We start from the raw sequence: 20,131 nt of genomic DNA, 5'->3' as shown, positions 1-20,131 counted from the left end.
CAATTGCTGCCATTGAAATTCGATGGCAATTTGACAGCTGCAAAAAATATTTTAAAAGGCACATATTTATTCATTACATTACATTCCCACTCTAAAACGAGGCCCATGGACATTGCATGCCTTGTTTTAATGCAAAATCAAGCATGGTTTTGTCTTAAAGTGGTAATGTGGGTTTTTTGGGGTGGGGGCGCATTGCACCAGCCAAATTCAGTTGTGGCAGTGATGGGGGGGGCAATAGGAGCTGCAAAATGGGCTGGGGGAGGTGGGATGCAGCCCATGGGCAATGAGTTTTGTATGCCTGATTTATGATGTCATTGCTGGTTCACAGGGTGGCTGGGTGCCCTGCTTCTGGCACCAGGGGAAGCCCCCCTCCCACACACAGTACCAGTACCAAAGCTGTGGCCATCTAATTTTAAGGAATTCCAGATTCATAGAAAGGGCCTAGCGGCATATTCTAAGAAATTTTTGCATTTGCATTTCCCCCTTATAACAGTTTTATTAAAAAATGCATAAAACAGTGATAAAAATTTGTATTTTTTTTCTGTTGCCCTAGTTATAAGTAAGTAATTGGCTTATATTGCTTGCTGTTATTTAGTGTTAAATAAATATAACAAAAAACAGTTTATATTTAATAGGATGACCATATGAAAAGCAGGACAGGGCTCCTGTAGCTTTAACAGTTGCAAAGAAAAGGGAATTTCAGCAGGTGTCATTTGTATATCTGAAGAACCCGGTGAAATTCCCTCTTCATCACAACAGTTAAAGCTGCAGGAGCTATACTAGAGCGACCAGTTTTAAAAGAGGGCAGGGCACCTGCAGCTTTAACTGTTGTGATGAAGAGGGAATTTCACCAGGTTTTCCATATATACAAATGACACCTGCTGAAATACCCTTTTCAATACAACTGTTAAAGATACAGGAGCCCTGTCCGCCTTTTCATATGGTCATCCTGTATTTAATATAGTTGTGTGTCCTGGCGTGGGGGATGGCCTTGAAGAAAACTGAGTTTTTAATGTCTTTATTTCACCTTCAGCACTTACTGAGTCTTAACGTCTTGCCGGCTAAGGAATGGAAGGGCCAAGGGGGCACCATTATTGGGCTGTGCTTAGGGCATCCGCTGGCCTCAATCCAGCCCTGGCCAGGTGGCTTACCTACCTATCGAGATGGTCCAGACGGCAGCAATCTTCATGATGGCCTTGGTGCGAGAGTTAAACCGGCTGTGCTCGATGGGGTTGCGGATGGCCACGTACCGGTCGAGAGAGATGGCGCAGAGATGCATGATAGAGGCGGTAGAAAAGAGCACATCTAGGGAAATCCAGATGGGACACAATTGTTTAGGCAAAGGCCAAGCATAATCTGAAACACAGAGAAAGAGAGAGAGAGAGAGAGAGACAGAGAGAGAGAGAGAGGAGAGGCGGGGAAAGAAAAGAAAGATGAGTTGGGGGAGGGTTGCACGTGCCACTCACAAACAACCCTGCTTAGTCTTGGAATTGCACGGAGGAGACAGGGAGAAGTGCTCAGGCCAAGCGGCTCCAAGCTGGGTGCCAGGAGTGATCTGCTCATGTGCCACGAGAAAGAAAAGGAAGTTGTGGAAGATGCAACCAGAGAGAGCTCAGGGCAGAGTCCCTGCTTGCAAGCAGGAAGTTCCAGGTTCAATCTTTGGCATTTTCACCGAAAGGATCAAGGAGTCGCTGACCTTTCTCTCCCTGGCACCCTGGAGAGCTCCTGCCAGATCCTGCGGACCACGCTGGATGGACCAATGTGGCTCCCTATCTGCTTTATCACACCCGCGTTATACTGTGCGATCACTGCGAATTGTGTGCAAAGGACGCCGAGGTTTTCCAGTTTATAATCTGCTTTGATTGTGAAGTACTCTGAAGTTTTCCAGTTTATAATCTGCTTTGACTGTGAAGCACTCCCAGGCGTCCTGCTTTAATTGCGCTATAAAAGCAAAAGACTCGCCGTATTTTGATACTAGTTTTCGAGCGTATCATCTGAGCGGCCACTGGGGCGCGGGAGCAGGATTAAAGAAAAATCAAACAAATGCTTACATCTGCGTAAGCTTTAAAGATAAAGACATCAAAATTGACACAGTAATAGATATTAAGGAGAGCTTTGAGCATACCAAATTTGATACGGATTGGGTCATCCGTTGATTTTTTATGATTTTTTTTTTTTACATTTCCCCCCTTAAAGCCTGGTAGCAACAACAACAACGCCGACAGCTTAACGCTGTAGGGATAATTCGAGGGAAACAGGTACATGGGATGAAGCTTTATATCTCAACACACGTCTCAGCTAGTCAGATACCATCGAACCCAGCGGGGATTCCCTTCCATGTAAATATACATAGACGCGCGCCACGCATGCGCCTCAAAGGGCAAGATGCACAGTGCCAGAGGAGTCTTCCTGTTGTATCTCTGAAGGATCGGCTGCCCTGACCTAGCCTCCTTCCAGTCAGCCTTTCTTGGGAGCGGGCCACAACACCAAGCCTCTGGATTGGATCATGGGGTTGCTCCCCAATTGCCTGCTGTGCTTCTGTGTGAGTTGCTGCTCTGGGCACATCCAGGTCTGTAGCATGCAGAAACACAGGGGTGTGAGGAGGGTGGGTAGGTGGGCAGGGTCATCAGTTGCGGGGAAAGAGTTTTTGCTTTTGCATACTTTAAAAGTAAGCAGTTGTGAGTGCAAGGGAAGCCTTTGCTAACAAAAGTTTGGAAAATACTTCATCTATTTGCGTAATACTTCTCAGCTGGAGTCTACTAATACTCTCTTGTTAACTTCTGAGTTAGACCCACTCTGTGTCCAGCAACTATATTTTCATACTTCCAGAGGACCAGGGAAGGTTTTTTCTTTTTGCTGAAAATCCCCCCCCCCCTCCCAGAAACCACCACCCACATATACAATGGGGCCTGTGGGCCTTTCAAAATCCAGGCCATCTTATATGAGGCAGTCCATCAGAGGATTTATTTCATTTTCTAACTATCACTTTAATTGCTTTGCGGTGCTTTGCAGGAGTGATAACTTTCCCCAAAAAAACCCGGCTCTAATTAATTTAGTTAATTAAGAAGCCTTGGGCTTCTTACTAGAGAAAAGGCAGGCTCTAAATTCTTTTCAAACATGAATGTCAGGTCCGCAACAGGGCAAGATGAAGAAGCGAGACTCTCACGATGGGTCACCACTTCCCAGAATGCACCACTCGGAAGCTGTGTCTTAGCATCTGTTTTCACCTGGAACTCAACAGGCAAGTTGGCGTAGGGCGAAACCAAGACCCCAAACCTGGGTCCAGCTCCAGCTGAGAGCCCCCTCCCTCCTGCTACCAACTGTCTCTGCAGAGGCCACCAGTGAGGGAGGAAGCAGCAGCCAGGCACCTCTCTACCGTGCCTGGGTCCAGCTCCAGCTGAGAGCCCCCTCCCTCCTGCTACCAACTGTCTCTGCAGAGGCCACCAGTGAGGGAGGAAGCAGCAGCCAGGCACCTCTCCATCGTGCCTGGGTCCAGCTCCAGCTGAGAGCCCCCTCCCTCCTGCTACCAACTGTCTCTGCAGAGGCCACCAGTGAGGGAGGAAGCAGCAGCCAGGCACCTCTCCACCGTGCCTGGGTCCAGCTCCAGCTGAGAGCCCCCTCCCTCCTGCTACCAACTGTCTCTGCAGAGGCCACCAGTGAGGGAGGAAGCAGCAGCCAGGCACCTCTCCATCGTGCCTGGGTCCAGCTCCAGCTGAGAGCCCCCTCCCTCCTGCTACCAACTGTCTCTGCAGAGGCCACCAGTGAGGGAGGAAGCAGCAGCCAGGCACCTTTCCACCGTGCCTGGGTCCAGCTCCAGCTGAGAGCCCCCTCCCTCCTGCTACCAAAGGTCTCTGCAGAGGCCACCAGTGAGGGAGGACGCAGCAGCCAGGCACCTCTCCACCGTGCCTGGGTCCAGCTCCAGCTGAGACCCCCCTCCCTCCTGCTGTCACCTGTAACTGCTGAACTTTCCAACTAAGATTGTAGTGCCTGAATTTGCTTTCCTTTCCCCCCTCCTCCTCCTCCCTCCCTATCCCCTTTCCTTTTGTGTCGTGTCTTTTAGATTGTAAGCCTGTGGGCAGGCACAGTCAAGAAATACTTTTGTAAGCCGCCGTGAGAGCCTTTTTTGGCTGAATGGCGGCATAAAAATCCTTAAATAAATAAAAATAAAATAAAAAAAACTGCTAGGTAGTGACTGCAAAAGACTGCAGCAATTCTTGGGGTTCCCGCCTTCCCTCTTTTTATACAAGCAGGCAGAAGTATCTCCTGAGCCTCACAGAGGCCCAGGTGCCACAGGCTCGCATCCAAGGGAAGAAGGAATTCGGGTTTCCTCTGAGCCAATTTTAATTAAACAAAACACGGGCAGCTTAATGAAACTGAGCTCGGTTCAGCCTGTGACTAAATCTGCCATCGGAGAGGTGATGACCCTCTAAATGAGGAGCAGGCCAATATTTAATTTCTTTCCTGGATGTTATCTAGCTCTTTTGCTTCCCAGTTAAGTTATAACCATTAAAACAAGGATCAGGTTTAACTATATAATGCAGTGAACATCTCAGAGAGTGGTTTGGGGGTGGGGGTGGTACATAGCCAGATGTGGATGGTGGTGGTGGTGCTGGGCTTTGACTAGTTACCCCTAAACACCCTTAAACTGCCCTCAGGTCCTCATATGGCTGTCTGTGGCAGGGAAATCCATCCCTTTTTGGACTCGCAGGATTTTCCCGGTGCCCCTGACTCAACTTGCATTTCCCAGGAATGGAGAGAAATGATAAAGGGGTCATTGCCCCACGAAACATCTCTTTTGGGACCCATTTTAGAAAAAGTGCATTTCAAAGTGTGATTTTTTAATAATAATAATAATAATGCATTTTTCGAACAAGATTACAAGTTTGGCAATGTGCAACGGTTTTGTGAAAACATGCAATCCCCTTCATTGCACTGCGTTGCATTTATTGCATTTATATCCCACCTTTTTTCCTCCAAGGAACCCAAGGTGGAGTACTTAATCCTCCTCCTCTCCACTTTATCCTCACAACAACAACCCTGTGAGGTGGATTGAGCTGAGAGTCTGTGACTGGCCCAAAGTCACCCAGTGGGTTTCCATGGCCGAGTGGGGACTAAAACCCGGATCTCCCGACTCCCAGTCTGACACTTTCGCCACTACACCACACTGGCTCTTTGCATTTTTGGGTTGAGAACAGAGTGTGTTAGGACATTCTGTGAACCGAAACAATTTTTTTATACATTCCCATCCTTTTCTTGCTCAGGTTCTCATGATTACGGAGGAAAAATAAACTACGGTGGCTAATTTTCTCTCCCCACGCAGGCTGGTTACAATCTCTGGCTTATTTTCCCTCCGCAACCCTGCGAACCTGTCCCTTATGCTAGATCACCTCCCGCTCCCACACTTGCCAAATTCTTTAAAGACTTCAACAAGGTCGGGCAGAGTGCCCTGGTGTTTAGGGCCAATAAACGCAAGCCGGAGCAGTCTTCCCCACAACACACCATGACAAGAGATGCAGCCCTTGCAACGGAAGGCCTATTCTTGAGCGACATCCACTTTCCCATTTCTTTTCCCCTAACCGCCACAGACTTTACAGAAATAGTGAGCAATTACATGGAGTTTTAACTTCCCTGCATTTCACTCCCCTCCTGGGAATGCAAGGTTTTTGCATGGCGCATCCCCCACTCATGTCAAAAGAGAAGCATCTCTCAGATGGAGAGGCAGTGCCAGGCAACAGCGGGAGAAGTGGCACTCTCTCTCTCTCTCTCTCTCTCTCTCTCTCTCCCCCCCGCCCCCGTCTCTGCTCCATTCGCAGACAAGTCATTTCCACAATTTCCCCATCAACTGGAGGAGGCACGAAATGAATGGCTCCCATCACATTGCATGCCTCTCTCGAGCGAAGGGAGATGGGACAATTACTTGAATCAGCCGACTTTGTCACTGGTGATCTTTAAAAACAAAACCTTCTTCCTAACTGGAGAAGGAGGAGGCAAGAGAGGCCTGTTGACTGTTTGTTGCTCCAAAAAGAGGTCTTTACGTGCCACTACCAATGTGCTCCGAAGTCTTTATGTGCCACCACCAGTGGACTTTGTGTGACAACTGCCAGCATTTGCTTTCAAGACCCATTTCTTGGTTCCATCGCAGGTGGCAATCCTGTCTCTGGATTGTATTACTTTGGACTCTGGGTAGGGACTCAGACAGGACTGCAGATATGTAAACTAACAGGTTAAGGAGAGCCTAGCCTCTTCAACAGCATCCCACCAACCTGGCATCTTGTGCAGGTGCTTACTAGCCTAGCCTCTTCAACATCTTAGTGCAGTACCAAACCTGTCTCTGGATTGTATTACTTTGGACTTTGGGTAGGGACTCAGACAGGACTCCAGATAAGAAAACTAACAGGTTAAGGAGAGCCTAGCCTCTTCAACAGCATCCCACCAACCTGGCATCTTGTGCAGGTGCTTACTAGCCTAGCCTCTTCAACATCTTAGTGCAGTACCAAACCTGTCTCTGGATTGTATTACTTTGGTCTCTGGGTAGGGATTCAGACAGGACTGCAGATATGAAAACTAACAGGTTAAGGAGAGCCTAGCCTCTTCAGCAGCATCCCACCAACCTGGCATCTTGTGCAGGTGCTTACTAGCCTAGCCTCTTCAACATCTTAGTGCAGTACCAAACCTGTCTCTGGATTGTATTACTTTGGACTTTGGGTGGGGACTCGTATAGGACTGCAGATGTGAAAACCAACAGGTTTTAGGAGAAGCTTACTAGCCTAGCCTCTTCAACAGCATTCCTCCACATGGGCTGGAGTGTAATTCCCAAAATTCCCAGCCAGCATGCCTTCCCACACGCCTGGAAGGCACCAAGCTGGGGAAGGCTGATGCACAAGAATTGTTTTGTATGGAGGAGCCAACCATATGACACCCACCACCACCACCAGCATTCTAAAGTGGTACATCCTGGGAAACCTGTTAACCACCTCAATGAGAACTAGCCTCTTGGTGCAGCCTCTGCAGAGGCCCAGCCCAAGTGAAAAGCTTTAGCTAAGAATGAGCGATGGCCATCACTTACCAAAACCCACCATGGCTTCCCGTAAGCCACCCTGGAAATAAATCCATTGTAATTCTTCTCAGCGTCTGCCCCGCCAAAATTGCCGGGCAGACTCTGGCAGCAATTTTGGCTGCGCTGAATTGGAAAGGAAGGGTAGGGCAACATTTTAACATCCATAGCTGGGGCATAGGTCTCCCACGAGGGTCCTTATCTGGAGAAACAACAGGGGATGATGGACCTCTTTCAGTCTGAGGGTTGAATCCAATTTTGGAGAAGTTCTGAGGGGCTGCGTTCAGTCAGGGCTGAAGGCAAAGCAGGGCAGGGCCAAAGGGGTAAGGATGACAGACCAAAAATATCAGCCTATGTTAGCTTAAAGTTCTTACTGTCAGTAACTTCGTCTTCGTAGAAACATCTCAAATCTTTTTGAATGGGGGAAAGACATGGAAAAGCCAGGAACCTCCCAAATGATCTGCAATCGGGGGGGACGGGGGACGGACGGACAACATAGCCACCTGCAAAACCCAATAGGACCAGATTGCAATCTTCAGAGGGCTGGCTTGGGTCCATCACGGTGTACATCTGACCTAAACACAGCTGCTTGGGGCATTCTGGGATTGATTAATTTGGAGGCATTAATCAGGTCATAAATCATGGGAATAAAATAAACACATTTGTTGTAATTATTATTATTATTATTATTATTATTATTATTATTATTATTATTATTATTTTGGCCATGATCAGGTGCCTCTCTCTGCCTCTCTCTTTCTCTCTTTTAGCATCTCAAATGCTAAATGCTGCAGAGTTTATTGACTGAGGACACAATTTGCAAACTATGAGGAAGGCAAGAGGCCTTCCTAGGGACCTGGAGAGAGAGGGAGGGGGAAAGGAGGAGCAGAAAGAAAATCCCCCCCAAAAAAACTTTTCTGAAGGTTTGGGAATGCCGGGATTTTGTTTGCTATATTCCACAGAGAAGCTCCCAATTTTAATTAAAACGTTTCCACACCCACCTCGTGTCTTTTACTGTGGTGTGTGCGTGTGTGTTTTTAAAATAATCACAACAAATGTGTTTCTTTTATTCCCATAATTTACGACCTGATTAATTGCCAGATTGCCTTAAGTACATTTAACTTGCAAGACAGTTCTGTACACTTTGACGGAACTGATTTCCCGAGAAGCGAACCGAGATGCAAAATGTGCGCTTGGTAATCTTGAGCGGTTTGTTTGGCTCAAGAGAAGGAAGGTTTACTGCATAGGAAATGTGGAGAATCTCAAAGCTAAGCTAAAGCAGGCCTCCGCTCATGGCTTGAGACAAGTGCTAAATTGGGGATCGGCAGCAAGTTGTCTCCCCAGGGCTGTGATGATCACACACACACACACACACACCCCTCTTAGTGCTAAGTATCTGGCAGTGAGTGGCAAAATGATAGACTGATTCAGTAACATAATCAGCTCAGTGAAGGGGGGGAAACTCAATCCTTTAATACACTGCAATCTAACAAACTAGGCAAGGAAATCAGGGAAGGAGAAACAGCCGGTGCTGAACACACAAGTAGAATTCCAATGCCTAAAGACATTAAGGACAGACTCAGGGGATGAACCACTGGCTACGTCCACCAGTGGCAACTGGGTAAAATTCCAAGGTATGAATAGGAAAGGAAAGGAACCTCTCACGCAAGCACTGAGTCATTACTGACTCTTGGAGGGATGCCAGCTTTCACTGACGTTTTCTTGGCAGGCCTTATAGCGGGGTGGTTTGCTGTTGCCTTCCCCGGCTACCTTTCCCCCAGCTAACTGGGTACTCATTTTACCGACCTCGGGAGGATGGAAGGCAGAGTCAACCCGAGCCAGCTGCCTGAAACCAGCTTCTGCTGGGATTGAACTCAGGCCGTGGGGAGAGTTTCGGCTGAAGAAACTGCTGCTTTACCGCTCTGCGCCACACGAGGCTAAGGTATGAATAGGATGACAGCTTATGCATTGCCAAAACAAGAGGACACCGATTTGCATAACATTTTCATATACTACTACTACTACTACTACTACTACTACTACTACTACTATATTTATTTATTTATTAGCTGCCTCTCCCTCTGGATCAAGGCAGGGAACAACACTAAATAAAATATAATACATAAAATTAGTTAAAAGAGCATATAATTGATATCTATAGATGCACATTTTAATGATTCCGACAAAGAGACTTGTAGCACTTTAATGACTAACACATTTAGCCCAAGCTTTTGCAGAGTGGAGTCCTCTTCATCAGAGGCAAGTGGACTGTAGTCCACAAAAGGTTATGCCAGAATCAATTGGTTAGCCTTTCAGGTGCCACAGGAGTCTTGGTTGGTTTGGCTGCAACTGACCATCACGGCTGCTATCCCTCTGCATAAATAGGAATACAATACATCTCGTCCAGGGCCCATTCTAGATTTTGGGTCTTCTTGGGCAAGATACAGTGGAGGCTGGTGGCTCCGATGTCAATGGGACAGTGCATCTGCTCCAAGTTTCAGTCAAAATGGTGGGAATTCCAAAGGAGCTATCCAAGTACATAAGAGCATAAGAAGAGCCCTGCTGGATCAGACCAAGGGTCCATCTAGTCCAGCACTCTGCTCACACAGTGGCCAACCAGCCATCGGCTAGGGATGAACAAGCAGGACATGGTGCAACAGCCCCCTCCCATCCATGTTCCCCAGCAACTGGTGCACACAGGCTTACTGCCTTGAATACTGGAGATAGCACACAACCATCAGGGCTTAGTAGCCACTGATAGACTTTGCCCCCAGGAATTTATCCAACCCCCTTTTAAAGCCATCCAATTTGGTGGCCATCACTACATCTTGTGGTAGTGAGTTCCATAATTTAACTATGGACTGTGTGAAGAAGTACTTCCTTTTATTTGTCCTGGATCTCCCACCAATCAGTTTCATGGGATGACCCCACTGGGTTCTAGTATATTGAGAGAGAGGGAAAAATGTCTCCCTAGCCACCTGGTATCCACCAGGTACCAGCCAGGTATCACAGAGCAGTAGAGTAGGACCATAGGAAGCTGCTTTATACTAAGTCAGACTGTTGGTTCATCTAGCCCAGAATTGCTGACACTGACTGGCAGCAGCGGCTCTCCAGGGTTTCAGGCAGGATTCTTTCCTCACCTCACCTGGAGTTGTCCTTAAATTCAAATTGATTCACCATGTCCACAAAGCCACTGCAATCAAACCCTTACAGACATGCTCACCATTTTCTGGTAAAAGTGATAACTTCGGCCATAGGGACATCGGAAGCTGCCTTATACTGAGACAGAGCCTTGGTCCATCTAGCCCAGTATTGTCAGCACTGACTGGCAGCAGCTCTCCAGGGTTTCAGACAAACAACTCCACCTGGCCAGGCTGGGGATTGAACCTGGCACCTTCTGTATGCAAAGCAGGTGCTCTACCACTGAGCCACAGCCTCTCAACACTCCCTGACGACAGCAAAGACAAAAGTACCAAATCCACCAAGTGCAGGCACCTTGAAGCCATCAATCAAAGCAATGGAGCAAGGAAAATGCCCAAGGCAATGGAAAATTAAGCATCTGCTTAAGGTTTTTTGGGTTTTTTTGTCCTGAAGACCCAGCACTGCAAGTTCCCCCAGCTTTCCGGCATCCGAATCGCCCCACTGAACTCTTCACAGGCTCTCGGAGATGATGGATTAATTTTCCCACTGAACTCTGAGTCTTCGTAAAGTTAATGGCATTTCACTTGCCTGACAAGGTTAAAAAGCCAGCCGACTCTGCCTTTAAAAAAGGTCACAGAGATGGACTGATGGGTCCCCCGACAGCAGCAAAGAGAGCAAGGGGCGGCCTTTGCAAACGCACCACGGCTTCTTTCTCTGCCAACTCAAGGAACTGACGCTCCTCATCCTTCATTTGAACGTCTGTTTACCACTCGGGCGTCAAGGTGAGTCACACGGAGATGGCAGGCCATTCCGAGGCATCAAAAAGCTCTGAGCCACGGCCCTGTCTTCGAGATGCTCCCAGCTCCCCAAAGGAGGGGTACAGGTTGAGCAGGAATCAGCCCTACGTCTGGCATGTGAGCAGCATTCTGCAGAGCTCAAAGTGTTGTTGGAGCAACGACTCCAATCTTCTGCAGCTCTCCTAGGTCCTGAAGAATCCTGTCTGGCCCCTTGACACTGACTAGTGAAGTGAAGCGGCCATTTAATGTCAAAACACAGCTCATTTTAAAATCTGTTTACACTTTTTAACAAATCTATCTATCTATCTATCTATCTATCTATCTATCTATCTATTTATCTATCTATCTATCTAAAACACATAGGTATGTTTCCGTACAGGCTTCAGCTGATACAGGTTGCTAAGCAACAGTAACAACGTGTAACATCAGCTGATACAGGTTGCTAAGCCCCTCGCCTGACTTCTCTGGGCTTTCCAAGGTAATCCTACCCCCCTTTCTGCCTCTTCGCTCCCCCCACCCCACAAAGGGGGCAGTGCCACGGGCCAGAACATGAGCGAGGCACAGCCGGGGCCCTTGGTGGCCGGGTGGGAGGCCGCTCGCCTGCTGCGAGCCCAGGCCCAGGCCTAATCTCATGCAAGCTGGGCGGGCGAGAGGGGGACACCTGCTCCCCCTCCCCCTGACCTCTCTGCCCCCCAGGTCTGCCAGACGGCGCTGTATCGGTGGCCTCCAAGCAGCCTCCACCCCCGCGATGATATTTAATTAATAAACTTGAAGATATGCTACAACGGCGTCTGTTACGCCGGGTACAGCTAGTAAATGTATAAAGGGGTGTGTGCTGTTGTTTATCATTTGTTTCGTTTTGCTATTAACAATCCTCTCCGGGCATGCCTTCACCCAGCAACTCCATCGGTCTCTGGCATCCAACGAAGGGTAGCAGCCCAACTGCAGCAGTGAGAATAAACACAGCTGGGGAGGGGCTGCACTTTGGTGGTAGGATACACGGCTTTGCATGGAGAACATCACAGGTTCGATCCCCAACATCTCCAAATAGGGCTGGGAGAGCTGCCTGTCCAAGAACCTGGTGGGTTGCTGCCAGTCAGTGTGGACAATACTAGATGGACTAAACATCTGTATAGGGCAGCTTCCTTTGTATTTTTCTGGTGGCCCAAGGCCACTTCAGGGGCAGTCCTTTGCATGTTTAGGCAGCCATGCCAGCTAGGGAATGCTGGGAGTTGTAGGAGTTTTTCTGTCTAAACATACAAAACATTGTGCCCTTTGAGAACAATCCTGTAGCCCCTGGACAGCTTCTGAAGGGTGTCAGGATGCTGGCAGATCTCCTCTGCAGAGGCCTGAGAAGAGATCCAACCTTGGAGGAGATCCGACGTTGGATCTCCCCCCCCCAGCCCCTCCCAGCATTCCATGCTCCCCCTCCCCTCTCCCTTTCTACACCTTGGATTTTTCCCTGTGCATCCAAATGATGCACAGGGAATCCCAGGAGCAGGCAGGGACAATCCTCCATTTCCCCAGGATAACCGAAACCTCGGTTATCCTGGTTTTACCTGGAGTCCCAAGACAATCTCAGGACAATCCCATCCTGGCTTCTTCCCTCCTTCCTGCGACTAGTGGGAGTCCGGGCCGGCGCTACCATTAGGCCAACTAGGCAGCCGCCCAGGGCGCAGACCTCAGAGGGGCGCAGTACTGACCTTTAAGGGTCACAGTTTTGTACAAATTAGCTGTTTCCAGAAAAAAACACAATAAGTTCAAGTTTTGTGCTTTTTAATTTGTCTACAAAACATGTGTTCTTAAAAAACGAAGTTGGCGATTTTTTTTTTTTGATTTTTTTGGTGGTGGGGTGTGTGTGCAAGTAGCTCACCTGGCCTAGGGTGCAAAATAGTCTGGCACCGGCCCTGGTGGGAGTCAGCAGAGGGAAGGAGCTGGGCTAGGGTGAGTCCAGGGACATCGAGGTGGGGAGCAGAGGTGGGGCTTTTTTCTCTCTGTGTGTTTTTACTTATGATTCGCTGGAGCACAATTGTGCTCTGGTTCCTGGGTTGCTGTTTTTTAAAAAATGGTGCGTGGGATGGGTGTGACATCCCTCTTTCCTTCTGGGACATCGTGCTTCCATTTAGACGCCCAGGGATGATCCCGTAAGCAGGTAAGTATGGGACCATCCCCCCTCCCTCCCTGAAGGCTCTTAGGTGTAGAAAGTAGGGCTGTGCACTCCGCCCCAGTATTATCTAGTAACCGAGAACATCCGCAGAACATTCGATCTTCCAGAGCAGAGATTAGCAGCTTCCAAACCCATCAATTAATATCAGTGTGGAGTCATGCCCAATTGGAGCTTGTAAAGTCTCCAGAATTATCCTGCTGTCTGTGTATGTGTGTCTAAATTGAATATCTCCATATCTGGAAGATGCTGAGTGGGGTTAAGGGTAGCTTTGATATTGACATCTGTGGCTAATCAATTAGGAATAGCCACAGCACTGTCCCTGACCGTGTTCTCCTCCAATCGCAGTGTTTGGGGCAGTGGGAAACACTAACTTGCTTCTGATTCTGGCTGTGGGGAGGGAGAGAGGGAGCGTGTTTCTGCTCAGACTCGTAGAAGACAATCATCCACATTTCCACAATGTGAAAGTACTGCTGGGCTGGCTGGCTGGCATGGTGAGTGAGAAAGCTTCTACAACTCAGTCAGGCACAGGCAGGCTCTTTATTTCAGTGTCTGGGCTTCCAGTGTGTGTGTGTGTGGGGAGCACTCCGTCCAACAGATCTAAAGGGCACCAGGTTGGAGAAGGCTGAAGGGAGATTTTTTAAATAAAAAATCCTCAAAAATCAGGGCAGCAATGGATCTGATTCAAACTTGGCATGGCTAAAGCCCTCATTAAGAGCTATCATGTTGCCATGTTTCATCTCTTTATCTATAAACATTACACAAATATAAGCATTTTAATTAATTTCCATTTTAAAATTCCTAAAAAGTCAAAGCATGAACTGATCTGATTCAAAATTGGCAAAGCTAAAGCCCTCCTTAAGGGCTATCAATGTGCCAAGTTTATCTCTATCTTTAAAAATGAGGGAGATGTAAGCATTTCTGTTAATACTGGTTACCCGAATACTGAACGGTTCTTTGATGGGTAATTCGACGAGGTGGGGAGAGGGGAGCCGCTCTGGAAATTGAGGCAGAGAAACACCTCTACAAAGCTCTAGATCGAATTTTGAGGCACAGAAGATCCACTTTGTACACCCCTAGTAGAAAGGGCCTCTTTCTCAAGGTCAGCATTGCAACCTTGGGAAGGGAGGCAGGGAGGGGAAAGATTGGGAATATTTCAGATCCAGAGGCCTCTCAGCTCCCACCCCTGTTCTTATCAAGGTAAGTGAATCAGATGGGCTGAGTCTAACGTGACATCTAACGTAAAATAGATTTTCAGAAGCTGGAGAGGCTTAAAAACTAGGCCTGTGCATGGGCCGCTCCGCTCTGCTGCGGAGCTTCGGCTTCGAATCGGAGCTCTGCAGTGGCAGCGGTGGTGCCAGGTAAGGCCCCCCTCCCTTCTCCCCCCTTACCTGCATCCGTCGCGGTCCAGCAGCGGCTTCACCTGAGGTCGAGGCTCAAAGTGGAAGGGCAGGCCGCGGTTGTGGCCTGGTCTTCCAGTTTGAGCCTCAGCCTCAGTTGAAGCCACCGCCAGACCACGACAGAAGCATGCAAGCCCCCCTCCCTCTGCCCCCTTACCTGGCTCTGCCACTGTCACCACACAGACTGCGGCAGTGCCAGGTAAGCCCCCACTTACCTTTTTTTCGGAGCTCCGGATCGAGGCAAAGGATCCGCTTGGTCTCAGTCCTCTTCGCCTTGATTCACAGCCCCCCCCGACCTGCTTCATCTCCGTCTTTGTCGGAGGCGAAGCAGGCCGCCTCGATATTGCTTCTACGCTGTGATGCGAAGCAGAGCACAGCCCTATTCAAAACCCTCTGCCATTCCTCCTGCCCTGTCAGGCTTTTGCTGGCAGGGTTTAGGATGGGCATCTATCCCATAGGATTGCACCCTAAGTATTATAGCCCAGCAAAGACTTAAGCAGTGTACTCTTCCACCAGACTGAAGATAGCCTCCAGTTTCTCCACAGTGGTGGCAGCTGGAAAGGGTTACACAGCCCCATCCATGTCCGCCATGCACCCTCCACGGGATGCATCCCAACAAGCCACAAGGAAGCAGTTACGACCGCTGAGGCATCGTGCACACCGCCGGCTTTGAATTACAATGAAAGGTCATTACCAGCCATGCTGCTCAGCCCTGGTCTGATCTAGAGAGAATCCCTTTGAACTACACCAATCGGATCCGTGACTCTGCCGATGATAATCAGGGCAATGATGACCCTGGCTCTCTACCTGCGGCTAAATTGCCGGAGCTGCTCTCAGCTACTTTGAAGGAAGTAACTTCTTGTTAAAACCAATCTAGTTATTAAGGTGGGGAGAAAAGAAAGCTTCCAAAAAGAGGCTTGTAAGCCATTACTGTGCTTTAACAAGGATTTGTAAAAGGACTGCAAAAGAGGCGTCTTGGGACTGGACAAGAACAAGTAACCACTCCAACCTTCAGGGCAGTCTCTGATTAAAATTGCCACCATTGGCACAATCCGGGGGCAAAGATGCCGGCGCGAGCCCCCACTGTAGTGAGTGGCGTTTGCACGGGACTCTCCAGAAAGCTGTTAATGTGACGTGGTTTCAGAAAGCTGGCCTCCAAGGCCAGGGATGGCATTCAGGCTGACATGCTGCCTCTTCCGTAGAATGCCCGTCCCTCAGCTCCTGAAAGAAAACACGGCGTCCCTGCAAAGCACAGTGTCTCAGGTGTTCCTTTCAGCGTTTGAAAACGGCTTTCTTTGCAACCTCCAGCAAGAGGCGAAAATAGCGTCTTCTCCCTATTTTGACAGCTGGCACTTTCCCCTTCTGACTTCACAAGAGAGAGAGGGGGGGGGGGAGAAGGGGGTACCTCTGGTTAGTCAGCTTCACCTGGTGTGAGGCATACATGGGAGCTCAGAATATGTTTAGAAAAAGCGACGGATGTCTTCCGCTTGGCACGTCAGAATGCAGATGGGGTCACCGGACAGAAATGCCCTTCACGTCAAAAGCTGTGGGCGACCACCCCTTCTGAGAGACAGGGTGGGGTAGTGGTTAGGATTGAATCTGGATTGAGATCCCTGCTCAGCTGTAAAACTCTCTGGGTGACCTCGGGTCAGCTATTGCCTCTTTCAGCCTGTCCTACTAGACAGGGTTGTTGTCGAGATAAAATGGGTGGGTGGGGGAAACCACGTAGGTCACCCAGAGCTCCTTAGAGGAACGGAAGGACAATCCATTCAATGTCCTGGTTCTAGCCTAGTCTCCTCTCTGGTGTGTTCATCTGTTGCCATCGGTGTCCAAGTGCTGACTTCACTTAGGCCGGAAAATGTAAGCTGCAATGCTGTTTCCCGCGCACACCCACACACCCTTTTAAAACAACCTCCATTTTAGAAGCGTGTTTGCAATTCTCATCTGACTGTCAGTCCCTGATTGCGGCAGGATGCAGAAGGGGACTGGGTGGAGAAGTAAAAATAACCCAGGAAGCATACATTTTAATTAGCGTTTTGACAAAACACTCGGCGGTTAACACAACAGGCACACGCACACAGGCAAGATCTCGCCCCATTCTTCCGAACAAACTGACTAAATACTTTCGAGAGAATTCTTTCCATTTTGCATTATTATCTTTCCTTTGCTTCGACTTGGTGCAGCACATGCCTTTGGGTGGTGTTTTGAGCGGTTAGAAGATCCCTTTTCATGGCCAGAACCCAAGGGAGTAATTGTGATGAGGAAGTGAGCGAGGACACACGGAGGCCACAGAAATGGACAGACGGATGGAAAACGAATCTCTGCATCAAACAGCTGCGTGCCAGGGCCGGTGCCAGACTATTTTGCACCCTAGGCAATACAAGCTACTTGCACCCCCCACCAAAAAATGGCCAACTTCAATTTTTAAGAACAGATGTTTTGTAGAACAAATATTTTCCTTTTATTATGTTTTTTTCTTAAAACAGCTAATTTGTATAAATCTGCGACCCTTAAAGATCAGTACTGCGCCCCTCTGAGGCCTGTGCCCTAGCCGGCTGCCTAGTGGGCCTAATGGTAGCGGCGGCCCTAGCTGGGTCAGAGGTGTGAGAGATCAGCCTTCCCTGACCTGTTGCACCCCCTCCCTGACAGGCTGGACTACATCTTACAGCATCAAGCAGCCAGCATATGGGACTGAGGGTCAAAACAGACATTTCTTAAATCCACTTTTAAAAGGTATGTCTCCCCCCCTCCTTCATTTTTATTCCAGAGTAGGTACAGGGCCTCCGATCCAGAACTTAAAGGCTACCGCCCACCCTAGGGACCAGATCCAGATTGGTGCTCGTGTACCTATTCTAGAGTCAAGATGAAGAAAGGGGGAGGGGGAGATGTAACTGCTAGATACAGATTTAAAGTAATGTCTGTATCAGCCCTGAGTCAGGTTTAGGTGCGTTTCCCTTGTCAAATGCACACTCAAGTGGCAAAATAAGGTCCGGTCTGAATAATCTTTCCAGACAACTGCCGTATTTCTTCGATTATAAGACGCCATCGATTGTAAGACGCACACTAATTTCAGTACCACCAACAGAAAAAAAAACCACCTAAGACACACCCGAGATTCTAAGACGCACCCCATTTTTAGAGACGTTTATATGGGGAAAAAAGTTCGTCTTAGAATCGAAGAAATAGGGTAGTTGTTCAAAGGCAGAAAATACAATAAATAAACAAATCTATAATAGATCAAGAACGGCTGAAAGAATTTAGAGTGGCTGTTGGATATTGCTTTTCAGTATTTTAAATGCCAATTGCTATACAGGCTAAGGGTACATTTCACTCTCTCGGAGGTTTTCGGTATAGACATAACTGGCCTCGTTGTGCTTATGCAAAGGAACAAGATGATCAATACGAGCGTGGGAACCTTCCTTTCCGCCCGCCCACCTCTTGCTGCTCAGCCCTTCATCCCTGCCTCCGCTGCGAGACGTCCAGCGACTGGCATGCAATCCAGTTAGTCCCAATCCAAAGAGGAAAAAAGAGCATTGCAGCTAATAATTGGGGAGACAACGGCAGCAAAGGAAACGAGAAAGGGGGGGGGCGAAATACAAGCTGTGCAAAACGCCGCTTGTCAGCAAAACAGTTCGGAGCGGAAATCTGGCACTTTGAATGGTTGCATCTGTTGCACGGGGCGGGGGGGAACGAGGGGTGGCAAGTGCCCAGCTGGAAAGGAGGTGCAGGAAATGCACCAAATCTATGTGTGTTTACAACACCCAGCCGGTGGAGGGTGGTGAATCTGAAATCAGTGGGGCGGGGCATCCGCTCCGGGATGCTTTAGGGTGGATTCCTGCATTGAGCAACAGGTTGGACTCGATGGCCTTGTAGGTCCCTTCCAACTCTGCGATTCTAGGATTCTATGATCCAGTCAGAACTCTACAGGAGCTCTCCAAGGTGCAAAGCCTCACTTCAGCAAGTGGAAGGAAAGGAAGGAAGGGCTCCGACGGGAGTCAGGATCTGGCCAGGTTCATTTGAGACATCCTGCTGGGAGTTTAGTAGAATGTGTGGTCTCAAACGCGACTGCAGCAGGTGGGGCCCAGCAATGAGTTTCTATCCGCATCAGGGCGGTGTCGAGGAGAGGCAGAGACCCACTGCCAAGACCTTCCTGGAGTTACTCCTCCTCTTTGCTATCACAATCGGGGGGGGGGGGCTATACGGAGGCCCTTTGGCACCAGGAGCCTTGCACCCGCATTTGGTCCGGGCCCGATTCAAAGTGCTGGTATTGACATTTAAAGCCCTAAACGTTTTGGGGCCAGGTTATTTGCAGGAACGCCTCCTCCCATATGTACCTACCCGGACCTTAAGATCATCTACAGGGGCCCTTCTCCGTGAGCCCCTGCCAAAGGAAGTGAGGCAGGTGGCTACCAGGAGGAGGGCCTTTTCTGCTGTGGCACCCCGGTTGTGGAATGAGCTCCCAGAGAGGTTCGCTTGGCGCCTACAGTGTACTCCTTTTGTCGCCAGCTGAAGACCTTTTTATTCACTCAGTATTTTAACACTGAATTTTAACTTAAATTTAAATTATACTGTTTTAACTCTGTATTTTAACCTTATATCAATTTTGCTGTGTGGTTTTATCCTGGTTGTGCTTTTTATACTGTATTTTGTATTTGTGTTTTTAACCTGTTGGTTGTTTTATGATGGTTTTAATTTTTGTGAACTGCCCAGAGAGCTTCGGCTATTGAGCGGTATAAAAATGTAATAAATAAATAAATAAATAAATAAATTTGCCTTCCTTCCCAGGGGCTGCACGGAAAGGAAGGCCAGCATGATTTTTCAGATGGGGGTTGACTGGTCCTCCAAACTCGTTCTGCCTGGCGCCTCTTGAAAACTTAAAAATAGAAATGGTGGGGAGGAAAGGAATGGGGCCATTCCTCGCTGGGGAGGAGGAAGGAACAGGGCTGTCCCTCACCCCCCCCCTTTTTTATTATTTTAAGATCCCAATATGCAGAGCTCCACATATTCAGATGGAGGTTGACCAGCCCTTCCATTTATATTTATTTATTTATTTATTTATTGCATTTCTATACCGCCCAATAGCCGAAGCTCTCTGGGTGGTTTGCAAATCTAAGACAATTCAAAACAAAACAATAGTATAAAACCATAATAGAAAATACAATATAAAAGCACATCCAAGATAAAAACAGCAGCAATGCAAAAATACAAATATTTATTTATTTATTGCATACTTATATTTGTTTATGCAGAGCTCTGCAGATTGAGATGATTAAAAATAAAAACCGGGGGGGGTGATGAATGGCACTGCTCTTCTACTCCCCCCCCCCCGTGCCCAGGCGGCTGCCCCAAAATTGAGGATATGACACATTTTCTTGTCAAATGCCCAATGTATGCGGAATTGAGGAAGCAATATCTTGAGCCTTTAATTCCCAGGTTTAACTACATGCTGCCCAAAAAGGCAACTCAAATACTTCTGTTAGGCTCTGATCATTATATATCATTTAGGTCTGCAAAGTTTGTAAATCGGGCGCTGGAGGTGCGGAAGCGCCTGACTACCTTATAGGATCAAATTATA

At 48.3% G+C, this 20,131-nt stretch overlaps 1 protein-coding gene across 2 annotated transcripts in view; it reads right to left on the bottom strand.

Moving 5' to 3' along the window:
• Positions 1 to 20,131, bottom strand: part of HTR2C (5-hydroxytryptamine receptor 2C) — a 120,255-nt gene that overhangs the window by 5,231 nt on the left and 94,893 nt on the right. Inside the window, exon 3 of one of the 2 annotated variants that reach the window (XM_063141620.1) lies at positions 1,156 to 1,356. In XM_063141620.1, the coding sequence (XP_062997690.1) occupies positions 1,156 to 1,356 (201 nt within the window). The remainder of the gene's footprint in view (positions 1 to 1,155; positions 1,357 to 20,131) is intronic. The other variant, XM_063141621.1, reaches the window with a different exon arrangement.

The sequence above is a fragment of the Elgaria multicarinata genome, chromosome 15 (genome assembly GCF_023053635.1).
Source record: "Elgaria multicarinata webbii isolate HBS135686 ecotype San Diego chromosome 15, rElgMul1.1.pri, whole genome shotgun sequence".
Lineage (NCBI taxonomy): Eukaryota > Metazoa > Chordata > Lepidosauria > Squamata > Anguidae > Elgaria > Elgaria multicarinata.
Note: the sequence above shows the minus strand (reverse complement) of the source record. Positions and strands in the feature narration are given on the sequence as shown.